Genomic DNA, 22,843 nt, shown 5'->3' with positions numbered 1-22,843 from the left:
ATGATAATGGAATGGTAACTCTGCCTGCGCTATCGGTATAAACTGCTGGGGCACCAGTGAGGTATAATAGGTGAAGATGAAGCGGATCGGTTAGCCCACCATCTAACTATTAATCTAACTATAAATCAATCACGATGGTTTCCAGGGGGAACCACGAAAAGGTCGACCTGGAAGGGTGTATTGCTAGCAATGGAACTACTAATCCTTATTACAAACAATCTTTTCTCCCCACATATAAGCAAGGTTACCATTTCATTTTTATGTCAAAAATAATCTATAGATGATTAAAAACATCATATGCATGTCACAACCATGGTATTGTGAGGCAATTGGCCACCTACACGCGTGAAGGGTTACATTTGCACGATTATTTGTTCAACAGCGCATTACCAGGGCATTATGCAAACGCCTTTATCCGTTACAATGATCACCATCAGCAATTTACATTATTTACTAGCGTGTGATGTCTTGTACTTGGGCTTGATTGGCCGTATGATCCTGGCATATAATAGGCCACCCCTTCCTTTCTCGTGCGTGTCGTAAGAGCCGACTAAGGGAGAGCGAGGTGTAGGCAGCAGCGTCCCTCTTAAAACATCTCTAAAGCACGACTGCGGTTGCCAATCCGCCTGCCATGCGTAGAAACTACTGATTACTTACCTAACTTAACTACTTATGTTAAACAGTGAACAGTTAAAGGCTGATATGATGACAATGATGATGTCTATAGGTGACGGTTACTACTTTCCATCAGGTGGGCCGTTAGCTTGTTTGCCATTCTAAGTTGTTGTTGTGCTGCAGCTGTGTTTGCATGACTGTGTTTCAGTTTGAAGGGTGTGATATTACAATGAATTTACAGGGTACACAGGAATAACACCTGAATCCTCAGGAATGGTAACGCATGGTAGGTATCACGGGCGAAACAGTATACTCTGTTATGTCCATGGTACTGCTCAAGTTTATAGGCGACGGTTACTACTTTCCATCAGGTGGGCCGTCAGCTTGTTTGCCATTCTAAGTTGTATAAAAAAAAAATCAATAGACGAATTCTTACTGTCTTAAATTTAAATATATATGTTGTTTGTGTTAAGAGATGACTCTATGTGACTGTAATATTTGTTTTTGTGTTAAATTTAATTTATATTTTCATGTAGGTATTGTATGAATTTTATTGTACCTACTATGACATTCAAATACAAATTATTGTTTATGAATGAATAAAATAAAACAAAAATACGAAAAATAAAAAAAAAAAAAATACATTAAATAAATGCAATAATGAATGTGTGTACATACATACGTTTTTGTAGGCTCGTGATATGAATTAATTGGAGTATGGTGCGATTGATAAGCGCCAGCGATAAGAGATTAAATTGAATTTATGTTGTAGAAAAAAAAAATGTTCACGCAATGCTATAAACATATGAATTGTTTACGTTTACTTTACTGTATATCGTAACAGTCATGTGCAATATGAGGGTGGAGTCGAGAGTTATGAAATTGGATGTAGCAAGAGATATATGGTAGGATAGAGGTCTTACAGTTGGAGGCACGTGGTTTTTTTCTGCTTACCTAAGAGGCAGATAAAAATGTATAGATAATGTGTAGATAAACAGAACTCAATTAGCGTATTCTGCAAGCATCTATCATGATAATAGTACTGGCAATTTAGAATCTTGTAACAGTACTTTGGGTTGCAAAAATCGGAGATTATCACGGTACAAAAGCAAGATTTTGTTGTCCCTATTTCTTTTAATATGGTCAAGGAAAAACAGGTTAAAGTAATTGTAAAAAAAAAAAATGTTAATATGCAATTATTAAACCTCTTTATAAACAAATTTCTTACAGCTTTGTACGCGTACTCTACAGTCCACGTATTTAATATATTGCTTATAACAATTTACGCGAACATATCTGCCAGTTACTACTAGTTTATAATAAGACACAAACTTAATTCGTGATATTTATATTATTGTAAAATTACTGGTGTATTATTTATTTATTTAACTTTTTATTGCACCAAAAATATAAAAATAAACAATAACATATAAACAATTCAACTGAAATACAGTAGCATGAAGTAAGGTGTATACATATTATTTATATAGATACTCTTTATTGTTTCCTTCAAAACATTACAATAGTAAACTTATTATAGATAAAACAGTGAGAAAACAATGGGCAAATCATTATTATAATGTTATTAAAATAAAATATTTAAAATGATTCGCTTCTCACTCCTAACTTGTACCACACAGTGTTTTTTGCTTGTAATTTAACATCATATGTTGTGCTTTCTTGCTCCCATTCACTAATTGGGCGAGCGTATTGTGCTCTTTGTGAAAGTTTACTCGTTATGGATACAGCTGACAGGTTCACTACTAAGTGGCAATAAGTAATAAATCCATATCATTTTGATATTGTAACGATTTATAATTAGCTGGTAATTTTCTTTAATAGTTAATCGTTTCTCGTATTATTAAATGTGAAAGTGTGTCTGTCTGTTACCTCATGACTCTTTGACGGCTCGAGCAATCTTTATGAAATTGGACATACACTTAATTGGAGTGGAGACTGATCATTATCATCTCAGTCATTATCCGTCAACTGCTGAACATAGAACCCCCCCCCCCCCCCCCATAGTCTGCCATATAAAACGGTCCTGAGCCACCTGCATCTACTGACTCTCTTTAAGCTGTTATGATGATAACTGGTGATGATTGAGGCGGATTAGCAACTGTATTTAGGTTTAGGAGGTGTTTTAAGAGGAACGCTGCTGCCCATCTCTCGCCTTCCCTTAGTCGCCTCTTACGACCCCCACAGGAAAGGAAGGGGTAGCCTATTCTATATGCCGGGATCATATGACCATATTTTATATATAATGGGGAAACTTAAAAAGTACCAGAAGTAAATTACCAGAGGGAGACTTTGTACAAAAGTCGATTGCTTGGGTACCTCTGTCCTAAGGACTTAGGTGTTATTCCTCTGTACCCAGTAAATTCACGCCATATCCCATCCTTCAAACCGAAACACAGCCATGCAAACACAACTGCTTCACGGTTGAAACACGAATAGTATATTATATTCAACTTATCCAACAAGTGAGCAAGTGGGTGGTCGGCGGTTGTTGTTAATGATAGTTATTTTTCCTTATATCGATTTGCAGCGACAATGTAGCGAAAGTTATGCGGTGTTCCCATAATCGCCTTTTCACCGCAGCTTTGGAAAGCAAAAGGCATTTTGTCGCGTGTCACACCAACACCATAATATTATTGAAATTTCAAACAGGCTTTATGTCATACGCGCCTCACTTGTCATAGGTATGTGAGATTCTTAGATTATATAGATAGAGCATTGTGTCTCAAAAACGTGTCAACTTTTTGTCAGCTAATTGTCAAATTTGCTGACTAGTTTTTTTTATCAGTGTTCTATACACTTACGCATAAAATGTACCTTGACGTATTATTTAATAAGTAAAATGAGTGGTTATGCATTAAAAAGATGTGGAAATTATAAAAAGAAATAAATATAGAAGTTATAAAGGAAACAATTTATCACGTAAAATTGTATGATGATTCGCTTTTCTCGAAGCATTTGTGAAGCATAGAGATACTTTATATAATCTAAGGTGATATTATACCGCCTTAAGATGTCAAAAAGGTAAGTTTTGTTTTATTGACCAACCTTTTTTAATTGGCTATTTGACGCTATGCCTCCAGATTCGTTGTCTAACTTCCCTTTATATATTCTTCTTATATTTTATCAAAACTTAAGATGTCCAATGTATATTTTTTGTAGTATAAGGGCATGTTCAATGAGCAGCATATAAAGTAGTCTTAGATTATATAGATAGAGTGTCTCCATAGAAATGCTTCGAGGAAAGCAGGACAACTATTTAATACAATTTTACATGATAAATAGTTTATTTATTTATTTATTTATTCTTTATTGTACACAAAAAAAAATATTACATATAATATATATAAAATAAAGGTGTACAATAGGCGAGCTTAACTCTGTAAGAGTTCTCTTCCAGCAAACCCTGAGTGGAAAGGAGCATTAATTATTTATTAGCGGGCAGTATGCGTACAATAATAGAAGGAAACATTATTGATGTTTCTATTAAAACATATGAAATATGTTGACTACATAAATAACTCATACAATTAAAATCAAAATAAATACATATCTGTATACATATACATATATACATAGACATAAAATATCTCTTTACATACAAAAAAATAGGTACATATACATACATAGACATAATAAGTTTATGAGGACAGAAGATGCTCTTTTAATCTGCTCTTGAATATATTCAGCGATTGACTTTCACGAATATGCAGTGGAAGAGAGTTCCATAGTCTAGCCGCATGAACCGTAAATGATCCACTATAGCATGAGGAGGTATGAGGAGGGATTTTAAGAATAAGGGATTTACTCGACCTACTGGACATGCCAGTGGGGTCAAGGAAAGTGAAACGTTCACAAAGATAAGATGGAGAGGAAGAATTATACAGTACAGAATACAGGAAAGATAAAAGATGAAAATCACGACGTTGACGAATTGGGAGCCATTTTAATATGCTTCTGTAAGAGGAGACATGATCGTATTTTCTAAGTCCATAAATAAAACGTATGCATAAATTCTGTAGCCGCTCCAACCCATTTAATTGTTCCTCTGTGACATCTAGATAACATACGTCAGCATAATCTAGAAGAGGTAGTAATAAAGCTTGGGCGAGTGTGATTTTCGTTTCAATGGGCAAAAATTTCTGAAAACGTTTGAGCGAGTGAAAAGAAAAGTATAGTTTCCTACTTACTCCATTGATATGCTCACCCCAGGATAAATTACTGTCGAACATGATTCCAAGATTTTTGGCACTTCTAGCATACGGAATTGGAGATTGCTCATAGAAAATAGAAGGTAAAACATCAATATCAAGTGCACTATATCTCCGATGCCCCCCGATTATTAATGCCTGAGATTTACGGGGGTTGACTAGAAGTCCGTAGGATTTTGCCCAATGGGATATTTTATTTAAATCATGGTTTATATGATCAATAGCCTCAGAGATGTCACAGAGTTCAAAGTGTTGGTATAGTTGCAAATCGTCTGCATAGAGATGGTAGGGAGAAGAAATTACTTGAGTAATAGCATTAATAAATACTGAGAAAAGAAGCGGGGAGAGAACGCCGCCTTGTGGGACTCCAGATGCAACCTCACACCAATCTGAGTATACCTCATCATAGCGTACGCATTGCAATCGGCCCCGAAGATATGAATCTAACCAATTGATTACAGGTGGAGATATGTTAAGAGATGAAAGGATACTTAAAAGAATGTCATAGTCAACAGAATTAAAGGCACTGCTGAAGTCCAATAGAACAAGGAGTGTCAGGGAGTGGTTGTCCATAGCCCAGCGTATATCATCAGTTACTTTGACAAGTGCACTAACTGTGCTGTGACCAGGACGGAAACCAGATTGATAAGGACTCAGCAAGTTATGGCCAGACAAATAAACGGATAGTTGCTTGTGCACAATGTGCTCCAATACTTTAGATAAGGTGGGAAGTATTGAGATAGGTCTCAGGTCAGAAATAGATGTGGGATTGGATGTTTTAGGGATAGGAATAATGTGTGCTTTCTTCCATAGCTCGGGAAAAGAGCATGTGTCTAAAGAAAAATTAATTATATGAGTAATTATTGACAATAGTTCATCAACAATGGGTCGTATCATTAGAATGCTCACACCGTCAGCACCCGAAGCTTTGGAAGAGATATTGAGGAGACATTTCTTAACATCACGCTCTGTAACCATGCTGAAAGAAAAGGGATTACACTCGGGTTTAGGCATTTTCAGAAGGTGATCAATAGTAGTATTTTTGACATTATTGTCTAGATATATGGGTGATTTAGAGAAATGTTTGTTGATGTCATTGGGATTAAAATTGTTAGAGATCTCTCCAGTAGACTTACCAATGCCGAGTGATTTAAGAAATTTCCACAAATTTTCCGGGTTGTGGTCAATTACTGAATTATGTATATAGCGACGTTTAGAATCCCTACACATTCTAGTGCAGCGATTGCGTAATCTCCTATAAGTAGTCAGGTTATCCTCCGTTGGTGATATGCGATAGCGTCTCTTGGCTTTATCTCGTTTAGACATTAAACACTTGATACGTTTGTCAAGCCAAGGTGCAGGAAGATGTTTAATCTTGACTCTTTTAAGGGGAGCATGAGAATCATATAGTCTGTTTAAGACACTATTAAATTTACTGACTTTGTCATTTATGTCAGAATATTCTAAAATTGGATTCCAGTCAACTTTATTAGCATCTGAACGCAGTTGTTCCAAGTCAATCTTGTTGTAGCTTCTAAGAAGTACATATTTGGAAGAAGGTTTAGGAGTACGCACACGATACGATACATAGATTAAATCATGATAAGAAAAAGGAGCAGTTATTTGTCCAGAGGTATTAACATTATCAGGATTGTTTACAATAATTAGGTCGAGAAGTGATGGGGAGCTGTGTGGGGCGTGATGTGTGGCTAAAGATGGAAGGATATGCATATCAATGGACGAGACCAAACTACGGAGCTTCTGGGAACGGTAATCATTTTTTAATAAACAAGTGTTAAAGTCTCCAAGAATAATAGTATGGTCGTATAAAGTTGATATGTTTTCTAAGTAACTTTCAAAAGATGAGAAGTAGTCTATATGACATGACGGACTATAAAAAACACCAAGTAGTAATTTGGAGTGTAGGAGGTTTAATTCTATAAAAAGATATTCCGCAGACTGAGAATAAATACTAGGAGAATGGTCAACAATCGTATACGATAAACCTGTTCGTAGGTAAATAGCCACACCACCTCCCCCAGCCCCGGTTCTATCATTCCGAATTAGTGTGTAACCTGGTAGGGAAAATTGAGTAGATAGGAGAGAAGGTTTGAGAAAGGTTTCGGAAATAAGGACAGCATCCACTGTGTTGGGATCGAAACTAGACAAAAGATCATCATAGTGAGCAGGGACACTTTGAGCATTGATATGGACTATATTTATAGATTTGATTTTATTGTATGGTAACATTATTTGATTCAAACGGCGTAACAGTAATGTAGACTCATCTTCAGTGAAAGCACTAACATAACTGTCGTCAGAATTGGCATTTGAAGAGCAAGAAAAAAAATCGTCATTAAAATTTAATGACATTATAGTTATAAGATAAATAAATAATATATTAATAATAATTATATTTAATTCTAAAGGAAGCTTTAAGTTTCAAACAATAAATGCACCTTTGCACTCATCATTAGTTACCTATATTATACAAAACAACATAAGCCGTAATCAAGTATTACGAATAAAAACATTTAAACAAAGACCATCTAAAGTGAAGGAAACTCACAGATATAGAATATTCCCCTGAAGAATATCCCTAATCCATAAACATGTATAACCATAGATTAAGGGTTAGCATGCAGATACAATATTTATGATACTGGCAACTCAATGTAATGTTTGACTTTGACATTTAAATATCTGAGAGGTGTAAATGACTGCAGTAACTAAGAGCGTTGACAATTTGTTTTGAAATATGTTATGTTTTACTACCCACATAACACTACAAGTACTTTAATGAGGCAGTATAATTTGATTCAAAGCACATTATCAAGCAAACAAAACACAGTGCACACTACACAGAAAGATGCGATCTCAAAAATTGTGGTAATTAAATTAAACAAAAGTCATAGTAAAGCAACAGCAGAGTAATATTTACTTATTACCGCGTCTGGATCTACCCGCTTTTATGTTTTTTGTAGGAGTTGAATCACTCACGTTATCAAGCTGCTTCTCTCGAGCCCCCCGTTCTGGGACATGCGATGGGAATTTCTTTAATAGGAAATTGAGCTCAGACATCGTTTCGATCTTATGTCGACTTTTGTCAGGAAGCAATAATATAATCTTGCCCTCTGAGGTCCAACTACTCTTCACGCCGAACCGGGCACGGGCAGCATTGAATACATCATGTCGAGGCTTTGTAAGAAATTCCGATATAGTCAATCCAGTACCCTTGAGCAACGTCTTAGCCTTCCAAACAAGATCACGATGCTTATACTGCTGGAAACGTACTAATAAGGGTCGCTTCCTACCTGTGTCCGAGCCAAGGTGATGACATGTAACAAGGTCATCTGATGAGATATCCGCCAGTTTTAACTGTTCAGAAATAACTTTAAGAACAGCAGATTTCACATTATCCTTTGGGTCTTGTACACCATGGAAGAGAAGGACTTTCCTGCGGGAAGCCATTTCATGCCTGTCAAGTCCAAGATATAATAGCTCCATTTGCTCCTTGATAGTCTTCAGTGTACTCCACATTAATTTCTTGAAGTCACTATAGTCTTTGGACAATGCCGATTGAACGCTCTGGGTACTTCCATCAGGCTGCGAGAAACTCTTCAAGTTTTCTTCATATTGTGTCATACGGCTCTGGAATATATGACTAAGTTCCTCCATATTACTCGACAACTTGTTGTATAGATCCATTGCTGACACTTATGTTATCCAGAGGTTGTGAAATGTGAGAGGATTAGGTGCAGAGGTGACTATTGTACAATATTAGCACGTATGTACCATATACATTTAATTTCTATAATTTTAAATTAAATAAAATGAGGAGCTACAAATTTTTACTGTGCGTATACCAACTACCCGCGAAAGAAAAAAAAAAAAAAAATAGTTATGAGTGATTGCTTTATAACTTCTATATTTATTTTGTTTTATATTTTTTGCATCTTTTTAATACGTAAAAACTCACTTTATTTATTAAATAATTAAATATAGATACGCCAAGATACAATGTATGTGTAAGTATATAGAGCGTTAATAAAGAAAATCGAGTCAGCTAATTTGACAATTAGCTGACACAAAGTTGGTCCGTTTTTAAGACTCGATGCCCTATCTATATAATCTAAGAAAGTAGCCTGTGTTACATATGTGTAAATATTGTTTGTAAAATCAAGATATCAGGGATCAAGTAGTTAGGGTGTAGATGTAACAAAAAAAAAAACTAATAATATAATTTCAGTAAAGATGTGTTTTGTTATTTTTTTTATTTGACATTCTTATTAAATATTTGTATCACGCCTCTATATCAATAAATACCTCTATCTAATAGAGTTCGTTGATCATATGTAAAAGTTATCAAGCGATTTAATCGCTGAACAAATAGAATCACGAAAAGAAAAAAGCGACAAAAGATTAAATACTCGTGCTAAATATAGTTTAAAAAATTTGCGACTCATAATTTTAAGGTTAAAAACGTGGAGACCTTAAAATTGATTTGTATAGATCGTGCGTATCAAAGTTACCTATTCATATTGTGAGATACGACGTAATAATTACGTATATAATTCAGAACTTTATTGTCTTTTTAATTATCAAATTTGACTCTGAATTGAGGAAAGTTAATGTGTAACATACAAAAATATATGCATTGAGATTAAATGAATAAGCAATTATAATACTGGCCTTATTATTTATTGCACTTTAAGTTACTTATTACGAATATTACGAAAAATCCAATTAAAATTAAAATTATGACGTAAAATAAATTACCTAACTTATCACTTAATATCCATAACACATTAATGTCATTGAGTATTGTCGTTTAATACTTTGTATTTGCTAAATTAAAATGCAATTATTGGTCAACGACACATATGTAATAAATTACGTAAAACTGAACGCAAAACGTACAAGCAAATACATACAGAGTCCCGTTCCGTTACACGCAACCGATTGCCCGAGATGTGCACTCGCGCATGGCGAATCGTGTCTTCGTTTACAATTCTTATTTTTTGCCTATAATATCGTTGAGGACAAACATTCGATGATAATTGGCCTTAGTTATTTTTTTTACTATAACTAAATTGTAACATTTAACCGCAGTTATTTACCTAATAGAAGTACCTATTAGTAGTTATACTAACTTCGATATACAAGGAATTTCTCATTCAAATTTAGAAAACAACTGTGTGGTGACAAGTCGAACCATGTTTAGTGCGGCAAAAAATTAGGGGAGGCAAATTCGTTAAGAATTGTGAGTTATTTGAAAATGAGAACATAATTATTATTGTCCGGAGCGGCAAAATTACTTAATTGCATATTGGATTTATGCTTATAGGGACGTTGAAGATATAGCAATTATGGTATCCAGCAAGAGCGTTGACGATAGAACCAGACAAAGAATGTAACGTTATTTATTTATTTATTAAACTTTAATACACCTAGATAATGTAAATGGCAGATTTAAGACCATATGGCGTTATCTACCAGTAGACCGTAGACAGGCCGTATACCGTGGGATATGGCGTGAATTTACAGGGTACAGAGGAATAACATCTGAGTCCTCAGGAATGGCAACGCATGGGGAGTATCATGGGCGAAACGGTATACTCTGTTATGTCCATGGTACTGCTCATGTCTATAGGCGACGGTTACCACTTTCTATCAGGTGGACCGTCAGCTTGTTTGCCATTCTAAGTTGTATAAAAAAAAAGGAATAACAGAAAATATAATTGACGGTGAAATTTAATTAGAATTCAATTAATATTAAATTAAAACAGTAATTTAAAATAAATACATGTAATACTTATATTAACGTTATGTAATAATAATAAAAAAAAAAAATGAAAATTGCCATCCCTATTAACATGTGTGTGGATATGTGTAAATGTTCCTTCGGTTACCATATCGTTTGGTTACCATACACCGGTCGTTGAGAAATTTTGTTACAGTTGGATATTGCACAAAAAACTTTCAGCGGTAGGCACAAATTGTCCTTTCAGTGACAAATAAGTTTATAGACACCAGAGGGCTATTTTGTACAAAAGTCGTTTGCTTGGGCACCTTTGTCCCATTCGTGTTTCTACCGTGAAGCAGTTGTGTTTGTATGGTTGTGTTTCGGTTTGAAGGGTGGGATATGATAGTGAACAGTATACTCTGTTATGTCCACGATACTGCTCATGTCTATAAGCGACGGTTACCACTTTCCATCAGGTGGGCCGTCAGCTTGTTTACTATTCTAAGTTGCATAAAAAAAGACACGTTTTTGCTATCGCATGCACAAGAATGATACTTCAGCATTACTACATCTACTTACAGCATCTACGGCGTTTTTTTTTTATACAACTCAGAATGGCAAACAAGCTGACGACCCACCGGATGGAAAGTGATAACCCTCGCCTATAGACATGAGCAGTAGCATGGACATAACAGAGTATACTGTGTCATTCCATGATACTCCCCATGCGTTGCCATTCCTGAGGACTCAGGTGTTATTCCTCTGTACCCTGTAAATTCACGCCATATCCCACCCTTCAAACCGAAACACAGCCATGCAAACACAACTGCTTCACGGTAGAAACACGAACAGACGACAGAGGTACCCAAGCAATCGACTTTTGTACAAAGTCTCCCTCTGGCGTTTTATTCTATCTTATGTTTCATAATAATATGACAGTACAGTGGCCATGGTAATGAAATATATAACGTATTTTAAACGCCCTTAATTTAAATTTTAAGTAACTATTTACATAAATATATAATTATGTAAGTATTCGTAACAATTATATGAGATTAAAATAATTATATTTTAAGTAAGCAATTATTGTGTAATTGTTTCATTATACCATTATGTATTAAAGGCGTGAAGTTCTGTAACTCAATACAGAGTAGGCAGAGAGAGTTAAATTGCAAAGTCCTTTATTCTTATACCACCCTTATCTTTGTCGTGGGTGTCGTAAGAGGAGACTAACGGAACTCAATATTTGAGGAATGGACAACATTGTCCCTCTTAAAACATCACCAAAGCCTAATTGCGGTTGCCAAGAATGGCAACTACCTGCCAAACATGACAACTACTGGAAAAATCCTAATGACATTAGCCTATGTTAAGTGTGGTCTCGACATGGAATAGTCCATCCCTTCCTTTTCTATGGATGTCGTAAGAGGCGACTAAGGGAATTCAAAGATAGAGAGATCAAACCCAAATTGCGGTTGCCAACCCGCTTGTCAATCGTGGCAACTACTGGCAAAACCCCCCTAAAGGGAGGCTTATGTACAGCAGTGGACAGTTAAAGGTTGATATGATGATGATGATGATGATGATAGAAGTCAAAACAATATTATTTAGTATTTTTAAGTTTAAGAGATTATGCAAAAATAACTGGACCGAATTAAATGTGGTTACCACAGTTGTATACTTAAAGGTAAATAAAAAAATAAATAATAGTTTATTCAGCAATTATTGTTATACTTAAATAAAAAGGTTCATACAGAGTGAAATAACATGTATAGTTATGATTTATATATTTATTAATTTAATATATACTATGTATAGTTATTTATATATGTATCTATTGTATGTGATTTATGTGTGTATATTTTTTGTAAGTATATTATTCTATATGTTTATATGTTTATTTATTATAAATTGTTACTTTTCAAAATATTTATTTAATTTACAATTTTTTTTTAAATTTATGCACCGATATTTACTCTCTCTGTTTATCGTAACGGTTGACTGGTAGAGAATGCCATTCAACCGTTATGGCATTAAGTCCGACCTGTAGACATTTTCCAATGTGTGCAAAAGTATAAATAAATAAATAAACAAATGTATTGAAAGTGAAGGTATTACGCTAAATGGTCCCCGCTCAGCTTTACGCTGCAGGCGAGGAGCTACAGCGCTGATTTTCAGCGGGACTCATTCGGGTCTAACTCAAAATTTAATTATGAAATAAAAGAGAATGTAACCACTTTTTTTTTTTAATTACTATATAATTTCTATTTGAATTGTAACACGTTGAACAGTAAATGAAGGTACACAATCCCGAGTGCAATGAGCGCTGTTGCTTGTTTTGTCTGTACGTTGGTATCAGGTTACCGATTGTAGGAAGCGAGGTAATGTGTTTGACTGTAATGGAATACGTGTCTAAGGTGTTGTAAATGCAGCCATTCTATGATATATGATCTTGCTTTGGAATAATTCCTTCCCATCAGTGTTGTCCGGTTAATATTATCAACTGGTTGTTTCCTGCGGCTTTGCCCGAATATAAAGTATCCAATGTGATAAGTTGGATTATAACTTACTCGCGTATCAAAGTTGTTTTAAATCCGTTTAGCTGTTTAAGAGAGATTGAGTAATTTTTTTATGTAACTTATAATGGTAAACAAGCTGACGGCCCACCTGATGGAAAATGATAACCGTCGCCTATAAACATGAGCAGTACCATGGAACTAACAGTACATACACATATTGTTTCACCCATGATACCCCCCATGCGTTGCCATTCCTGAGGACTTAGGTGTTATTCCTCTGTACCCTGTAAATTCACTATCATATCCCACCCTTCAAACCGAAACACAGCCATGCAAACACAACTGCTTCACGGTAGAAACACGAATGGGACAGACCATTGCTAGCAATATGCCCTATTAGGTCACCTCCACTTGGTTCCCCCTGGTAACCATAGTGAACAATTCTAGTTGAATTCGTCACGATGGGCTAACTGACCTCACCTTCTTCATTCTCACCTATCATCCTTCACTGGTGCCCCGTTCGTGTATACCGTGTTACCATTCCATTATTAGCCATTAAAAAAATACCTGTTAGCTTATGGCTGTTATGACATCAAACAATAGAATTGTTGCCCTTGTACCACTATCTGCTGGCATTTAGTTGATATATCAATCATCGAAACCGGTTCAAATGACATTTCGTCGAAACTATTTATTGTTATTATTATATTATATATATATCATTAAAATTTGTGGAATATTTAAAACTGATTTTACCTTGAGTGTGACTTTGTCCCAAAAAAAGGCAAAATCTACGTTTTTGTTTTTGTATTTTACGAGTACATACATACACATATCTGTCACGCCTGTCCCCCATTAGGGTAGGCAGAAACAATGGAACGCCAAATGCTTCGATTCAAACAAACCTCTTTCGCTTCTTTCACATTCATCAATCTTTTCATATACGCTCGCCGGTTACGGGTACTTTTAATTTGGCCCTTCTTCAGCACGTCGTCTATTTGGTCGACATATGTATGTCCGTCTAGGGCGGCCCCTACCGACATCTCCATTCATTCTTGTTTGATAAATCTCTTTCGTAATTCTTCTTTCATCCATCCTCTCCAAATGACTAAATCAACGCAACATTCCTTTTTCGATTTTTTTCACTACATCGTCTTTCAGTCCACACTTCTCTCTAATCACACCGTTTCTTACTTACTTATAACATAGTATACACGAAAAATTATTAATTAACTCTTGCGCCACCTACCCACTTCTATCTGTTTTCCTTTAACCAAAGATTGTCCTGTAAGAAATCGCTCTAGCGATAAGACCGCCTTTTGTATTTTAATGTGTATATTTCAATCTGTATTTATGTTACTGTATTTCACTTGAATTATTCTTTGTCATTGTATATTTTTATTTATGGTGCAATAAAGAGTTAAATAAATAAAATCTAAGCGAACGAGTTTTAAAATGTCGCCGTCTCTTTTCAGTCGACTTCAAAAAGAAACACAAAACAAGTTGAATAAAAGATTTTTGTTTAAAACAAAAAAGACAATATCATTGAGGAAACTCCATAATGGTACATTTAATTATCAGAGGGCGACTTTGTACAAAAGTTGTTTGCTTTGGCACCTCTGTTCCGTTCGTGTTTCTACCGTGAAGCAGTTGTATTCATGGCTGTGTTTCGGTTTGAAGGGTGGGATGTGGCAGTGAACTTACAGGGTACAGAGAAATAACATCTGAGTCCTCAGGAATGGCAACGCATGGGGGGTATCAAAGGCGAAACAGTACACTCTGTTATGTCCATGGTACTACTCATGTCTATAGACGACGGTTACCACTTTCCACCAAGTGGGTCGTCGGCTTGTTTGCCATTCTAAGTTGCATAAAAAAATTAATTACTAGATTTTCTTACCTGTGTCTATTATAACCTTAATTTTGAAATTCCAAACAGTTTAGAATCGTTCTTGTTTATCGAATTACCTGTAATAAAAAAAACACACTTGTTATAATGTTCGAACATAGAATCAAAACTGGTTCGGTTACATTTGTCCTAATCACTGAACCATAACGTATATGTGGTCGTTAACATTATTAAACGCTTGTTAATTTTTTAATTGCTATAATTAGGAGTTATGTATCGACTAATAAATCATATAGAACAAATAGTTGACCCGACATTAATTTGCCCGTTACCGCCATCTACCGGGTCTATTTTTTATACCAGGATAAATATTATCCTATTTCTGAACTTTCTCTAAAAATTTTGTTAAACAATCATATATATTGTAACTCTTCTAATCTTATAAATACGATTTTTTTAATGGATGAAAATGGCATGGTTACCCCGCCTGCGCTATCGGTGTACACTGGCGGGGTACCAGTGAGAGGTGACAGGTAAGGATGAAAGGCAGGTCAGTTAGCCCATCGTGACGAATTCAACGATAAATTAGTCACGACAGTTTCCAGGGGGAACCGCGTGGAGGTCGACCTGACACTGTATATTGATAGCAATAGGGACTAACCTCCCCATTATTAACAATCCCTTCCCCCAGTATGAAAATATAAGCATGTTTGGATATATGTTTGTGACCCGAACAATGACTGAACGGGAGAGAAATAGATTGTTAGTAATGGGGTCTAAGGGGACAGGTCGACGCCTACGCGGTTCTTCCTAGAAACTTACGTGGTTTTTATTTATAATAAATGATTTCTGTCGCTATCTTTGAGGCGACAGCTTTCCAATCTTTTTGTATTTATATCTGTAAAATTGTTACTGTTTTTTTCTAATATTATATATATACATATATATATATATATATATATATATATATATATATATATACGTGGTTGCTTACTGTTTGCATAGGTGGGCTCACTACTTCATTTCACATATTAAAAAAAAATTGTTCAAATGGCATTTGACACATGAGTAGGTAATATTCTATCTTAATATTTAGAGTATATAGCTACTCAATATTTACTTACTTCTACATAACAAGCGGGTAAAGTCACGGGAAACAGTATAACGTATGTCGTTATATTAGAAAGGCTGAGTCCGCCATGCGTGTCACAATTACATATGTACAGACAATTTGAAATTACTCTTAAATGTAGAACCGATAACGGATATTGCAAAGAACCTTATGTACAATACAATAAGACACAAATTGCGAGTTTTATAAGCAACTATAAAAATAAGTAACATGGAAATACTTAATTTGATTTCGTTTTTCAACGAGATATAATGTTATGCAAACTCAAAATTGCATTAATTAATCAAAATATTGGACAGGGTATGAATATTAAGCAGTAATATTGCACATTCGCCATGTAGTCTCGATATAGATTGGGTTACCCCTTCCTTTCCCGTGGGTGTCGTAAGAGGCGACTAAGGGAACTTAAAAGTCAAGGGATGGGCTGCAGCGTCCTCTTTAAAACATCACCAGATCATCATTTACCAGAGGGAGACTTTGTACAAAAGTCGATTGCTTGGGCCTCTGTCCCATTCGTGTTTCAACCGTGAACAGTTGTGTTTGCATGGCTGTGTTTCGGTTTGAAGGGTCGTGAATTTATTGGGTACAGAGGAATAACACCTGAGTCCTCAGGAATGGCAACACATGGGGGGGGGGGGGTATCGTAGGCGAAACAGTATACTCTGTTATGTCCATGGTACTGCTCATGTCTATAGGCGACGGTTACCACTTTCCATCAGGTGGGCCGTCAGCTTGTTTGCCATTCTAAGTTGTATAAAAAAAAAAAATCACCAAAAGCCAAACTGCAGTTGCCAATCCGCCTGCCAAGCGTGGTAATTACTGGCAAAATCCCCTGAATAGTAACTGTATTAAGGAGAGGGGAAAGGAATTATTATCAATGGAGTTTGACAGTCCCGTTGCTAGCAATATGCCCTACCAGGTTGACCTCCGCGTGGTTCCCCCTGGAAACCATCGTGAACAATTCTTGTTGAATTCGTCGCGATGGGCTAACTAACCTGCTTCATCGTCACCTATCATCCTTCACTGGTGCCCCGCCGGTGTATACCGATAGCGCGGGTGGGGTTACTATTTCATTATCATCCAAAAAAAAGCAGTGTCCCTCTTAAAAAATCATCAATAGTCAAACTGCGGTTGCCAATCCGCCCGCTTAGCGTGGTAACTATTGCAAAATCCCCTGAATGGTAACTACCATAAGGAATGGTCTCGTTCTTTACAGCAGTCTATGGAGGAGGCCTATGTTCAGTAATGGGCAGGTAACGGTTTATAAAATAATAATAAATGAACATTTAGGTTATTAAGAACATTTGTTTGCAGAAATGAGTTTGCTAATCATTAACCGTTAAAGAAAAAAAAAATTTGCACATTTGATGGGAATGTCTCGCTCACCCCATTATTAAGTTTGAGATACCATCAATGATGTGCAGCATATACTGTTAGAATGTCATAAACTCGATGGAAAGTAAAGAATTCTTTTTTTTATACGACTTAGAATGACAAACAAGCTGACGGCCCACCTGATGGAAAGTGGTAACTGTCACCTGTAGACATGAGCAGTACCATGGACATAACAGTACACACACATACTGTTTCGCCCATGATACTCCTCATGCGTTTGCCATTCCTGAGGACTTAGGTGTTATTCCTCTGTACCCTGTAAATTCACGCCATATCTCACTCTACAAACCGAAACACAACCATGCAAACACAACTGCATCACGGTAGAAACACGAATGGAACAGAGGTACCCAAGCATTCAACTTTTGTACAAAGTCTCCCTCTGGTGATGTGCCACTTAAACAAATTTAATATTGGTGTTATTAAATCTGTATTAGCTGAACCCAAATCAGAAATTTATGAATGTCTCTGTAAATTATTGATGTGTATCTCGCCTCTCTTTCCGTGAGTATGGAAAGTAGATAAAACCTTATTTGAGGAATTAGTTCAGGACACGATAGAGCTGATATACCTGAAGAAGGTAAAAGGCGTTAAGAATTAAAAAATATAATTAATGTTAGTGTCCCACAAAAAACCGACTTCAACTGTGTCAAAACCAGATTTTGATCTAAAAATTAAACTACTGGAACGATTTTGATAGAATTTCTATGGGACTAATCTGTAACATTGTTTTCAGATAAAAAAATAATGTTCCAAATCGGTTTCATATGCCATTTATTCCTTACTAGCTTTTTGCCTACCACTTCACACGCATGTATTTCAGAAGTAGGAAAACAAATGAAACATTATTTCTAGATGGTGTATCAAGATACAAGTATAACATACACCAATTTTTGGTACAAAAGGCGGACTTAGATTAATAGATAATTAGACATAGTTTAGTTAAATTTTTATTGTTTTTAAGATAACAGTAAATACTGCTCATATTAAACCATTGTTAATTGTAAAAAAAAATGGTAGCACGAATGCTTCCTAACCACAGAAAAGTGTCTTTTACGATCTAATGACAAAAACAGCATTCATATATTGACATTTATATTGTAACTTAAATTTCTAAATCGCTCTGTAGAAGCAGCACTATCGTTCGCTCGCTAATCGCTTTTAGGTAATGTAATGAATGGCAAAAATAAAGCTTAACAGTAAATGCAGTGCAATCGTTGGATCTTTTCGAAATTTAAATTGGAAATCTGCTTGTATTCATCTATGTTCAATGCTGACTGTACTTGAACGTTGGAAGTAAATTCCATTAATTTCAAACTTCACTAGTTACAAATACCCCATTAGTTCCGGCACAGAATAAAACAAAATACATTTACTGGTGCACAGGACGGTTGAACAAACCGGTTCCACGTAACTTGGTCTACTAAAAGCTGGAATGACCACTCTTCCTGTCATTTCACTTATTTTTTTACCTCGCCTTCATGTTACTGTGGGTAATGCATTCAATCATAACCCTTATTACGATAAACATTAAGTTTACATCGCTAATGTTGCGTTATAAACATTTATAGGCTCTATGCCCATTTCATGCTAGATTAATTTCTTCCTAGAACCGACGTAACAATTTCTAGAATATTGACTTTCGTTTAGAAAAGTGACATATCATCGCGTTAGTTCTTATGCGCATAGTTTATGAGAGAGGAAAAAATGACCGTTTAAACGGCATATTAATTCGTTTATATTAAAAAAAAAAATATAAAACCGCTTCGATCGCTTAATAAAAGTTGTAAAAGTAAGTTTTCTATAAATAGACATTTCGTCTGTTTGAGTACTTCTGTCCTGTACACATTTCTACAGCCAAGCATTTGTGTTTGATAGGCTGCGTTTCGGTTTGAAGGGTAGAATCATAATCACCAGCTATTACCCGTTCTCTGCTGTACATTGACCTTCTTAATAGACTGCCATAAGGAACGGTTCCGAGCCATCTGTAGGTGAAATTAGTGGATGTATCCACTGATTTCATTCAATACATTTGAGGTAGTCACTCTATCTACAATGGTGGGATATGCTAGTGAAATTATGAGGCACGAAGGCATAACATCTTAATATTGGGGTGAAGGGATTGTTAGTGATGGGGCCTAACAACCTGGTTGTTAGAAATACTCTTTAATAGATAGGTCGACTGATCTACTTTATCCTCGCCTATCATCTCTCACTGATGCTTCGTCTGCGTATACAGATAGTGCGGGCGGGGTTACCATTCTATTATCATCCATTAAAAAGAAATGTTAATCATTTAGAATGTGAGTCTATGGTGAAGAGGACCCATCTAAAGGCGATGGTATATTTTTCATTTGATAGGTTGGTAGCTTGTTGCTCATTTCAAGTTGCATGTATAGTTAAGATCGTGTTCCATAAAGAAAGCGACTTCCATTGTGGGAAAACCAGTTATTTTGAATTAGTAAAATAAACTGCTGAACCGATTTTATAAAATTTCTATGTGATTAATCTGTAAGGATATCTTTACAGATAAAAAAAAAGAATTTTCCAAACCTGTTTACAACTAACGGAGTTATAAGGTAACATAAAATGTAGTAATGTAAGGTATGAGGTAAAATAAAAAAAAAAAACGAATCGAGAACTCCTTCTTTTTGAAGTCGGAAGAAAACTGAATATACTGGGCAGACAGACCATGGTATATTTATGCATTGCCATTTCCGAGGACTATGGTATTATGCCTCTATATCCTATATTTTCAATGCCATATCCAACCCTTGAATCACACAAACGCAGTTGAAATATGGATGGGTAGTAAACAAGAAGTTCACGGTAGAAACACGAATAGGACAGAGGTGCCCAAGCAAACGACTTTTGTACAAAGTCTCTCTCTGGTAAAAAGTGTTTATCTATCTATCTATCTATCTATAAATTGCACATATAGCACGATTAAAATGCAATTACCTATGTCGTAAATATTACAGCTTCCTTAGAAAGCGAAGTAGAGTGAACGCAGTGTCGGCGCAACACCGGTTCTTGGTCTCTTAACATACATACATACAGACGTACATATTTAGCTACGAGATACGAAGCCGCTCTCCATCCGGGGAATTATCTTGATTTTCCTCCACTTTATGGGTAATCAAGTGAACGTACTTGCTTTTTATGTTTGTATGTTATCAGTAATCTTGCGAACAGGGAACGAGGCTGAGACGATTTGGATGGGCGAACAGTGGTCAGTAACATGAATAAATATGTACTTTTGAATATTCATAAGATTTATTAGACATTAATTTCCAATATGGCCGACACCAAATTTTGTACAAAAGTCGATTGCTTGGGTACTTCTGTCCCATTCGTGTATCAATCGTGAAGCAGTTGTGTTTGCATGGCTGTATTTCGGTTTGAAGGGTGGGATATGGCGTGAATTTACTGGGTACAGAGGAATAACACCTGAGTCCTCAGGAGTAGCAACGCATGGGGGGTATCATGGGCGAAACAGTATACTCTGTATGTCCATGGTACTGCTCATGTCTATAGGCGACGGTTACCACTTTCCATCAGGTTTGCCGTCAGCTTGTTTGCCATTTTAAGTTGTATAAAAAAAAATGTACTATTGTAAACTTATCGAGGAAACAATAAACAATATCTATTTATCATTCATTAAAAAATCATTGTAGTCCTCCAGTATGGCGACGCAAGTATAGTACCATGAGCTTCACATCACTATGCTGTGATATCTATGTCTATAGTCGACTTTCCATCCAATCATCGGTAAGATTATTTGCCATTCTAAGTTGCACAAAAATATGAAGTATTTTAAATTAGATGATGAAAGCATAAAATAAACGTACTGCTCATAAATTATTAATGATTTCGAATATTATTTGAATTTGGAATTCGATTTGGTCATCTCCACCTGTTTACTATATTACATATCTAGTCCAAGCCCTGTTCGATCCATACCAAGTGGTGAATATAGAAAACAAATAAGAACCAGTCTATGGAACGTGTTTTGGGGAAAGTGAAACGAAACCAGTTAACAACACTAAAAAGTGAATTTTATATATAGCTTTTATATTATACTTGTACTCTGACCTTACGATTTGTCACACGATAAAGGAATTTATTGGCTTATGTAAGTGTTTATGGGGTTATATGGATGTTTTTAATGAGTTCTCTTTTGTTGTTTCTCTTCAAGTTGTGCAAGAATATTACTGTAGTTAACTAGTAACTTATTGTGGGGATATATTTTAGCTTATGTACGAAGGAAAGTTCCGATGAAGCTGTCACAAAATTAAATATAAAAAATATTAAAATTTACTCTATTTTTTTTTTAATTACGAAAGAGGCAAACAAGCATATAGCTCGTCTGATGGTAAAAGGTGACTAGTTTATAGACGCCTGTAACACTAGGGGTGACACATGACTCTGAATAAAACCTCAATTTTGAAGAACTCTATACTGTAGTTCGTAAGAAAAATCTGTCTAGGGAACTCCTTTGAAACTACGCTATATGCGACCATGTACGTTCAGGCGTGTAAGGATGAATTCTTTTTTTTTTATTTTTTTTATACAACTTAGAATGGTAAACAAGCTGTCGGCCCACCTGATGGAAAGTGGTAACCGTCGCCTATAGACATGAGCAGTACCGTGGACATAACAGAGTATACTGTTTCGCCCATGATACCACCCATGCGTTGCCATTCCCGAGGACTCAGATGTTATTCCTTTGTACCATGTAAATTCATGAATTCATTTAATTATCGAGCACTAGCGATGAAGCGGAATCGTTGCATTTGAAGCATTGATTTCATACATACCAACAATGAATAAGGTACGCTTATATAGCCGTGTGGTCCCGGCATAGAATGGGCCACCCCTTTCTTTTCTGTGGATGTCGTAAGAGGTCACTAAGGGAGTTTAATGGTAAAGGTATTGGCAGCAGTGCCTCTCTTAGAACATCACCGGAGTCTAACTGCGGTTACTAATTCGCCTGCTAAGCGTAACTACTGTCAAATCCACCCAAAAGGGGAAGGCCTTTGTTCAGCCATGGATAATTAATGGCTGACATAATGATGATTTTTTTTATACCACTGAGGTGGCAAACAAGCATACGGCCCACCTGATGGTAAGCGGTTACCATAGCCTATGAATGCCTGCAATACCAGAGGTATTACGCGCGCGTTGCCGATCCTGAAGAAACCTCTTTACCCCCCTTTTGAAGAACCCCATGCTGTAGTCTCTTGGGAAAACCTCGGCAGGAGCTCATTCCACAACCTGAGTTTTTGAAAATGATGATGATGATGATGATGATGATTTAGGTACGAGCATATATATGCCTTTAATAATTATGCAAAA

At 35.9% G+C, this 22,843-nt stretch overlaps 2 protein-coding genes across 2 annotated transcripts in view; both read right to left on the bottom strand.

Moving 5' to 3' along the window:
• Positions 1–22,843, bottom strand: part of LOC113518630 (mucin-5AC) — a 70,575-nt gene that overhangs the window by 7,633 nt on the left and 40,099 nt on the right. The gene's annotated exons all lie outside the window — the stretch shown is intronic.
• LOC128202284 (protein unc-13 homolog C-like) lies at positions 7,740–8,552 on the bottom strand. Its single transcript, XM_052902048.1, has one exon. It carries the CDS (start codon positions 8,550–8,552, stop codon positions 7,782–7,784), a length of 771 nt encoding a protein of 256 aa, XP_052758008.1. The 3' UTR covers positions 7,740–7,781.

The sequence above is a fragment of the Galleria mellonella genome, unplaced genomic scaffold (assembly GCF_026898425.1).
Source record: "Galleria mellonella isolate WM207_F2 unplaced genomic scaffold, CSIRO_AGI_GalMel_v1 utg87, whole genome shotgun sequence".
Taxonomy (NCBI): Eukaryota; Metazoa; Arthropoda; class Insecta; order Lepidoptera; family Pyralidae; genus Galleria; species Galleria mellonella.
Note: the sequence above shows the minus strand (reverse complement) of the source record. Positions and strands in the feature narration are given on the sequence as shown.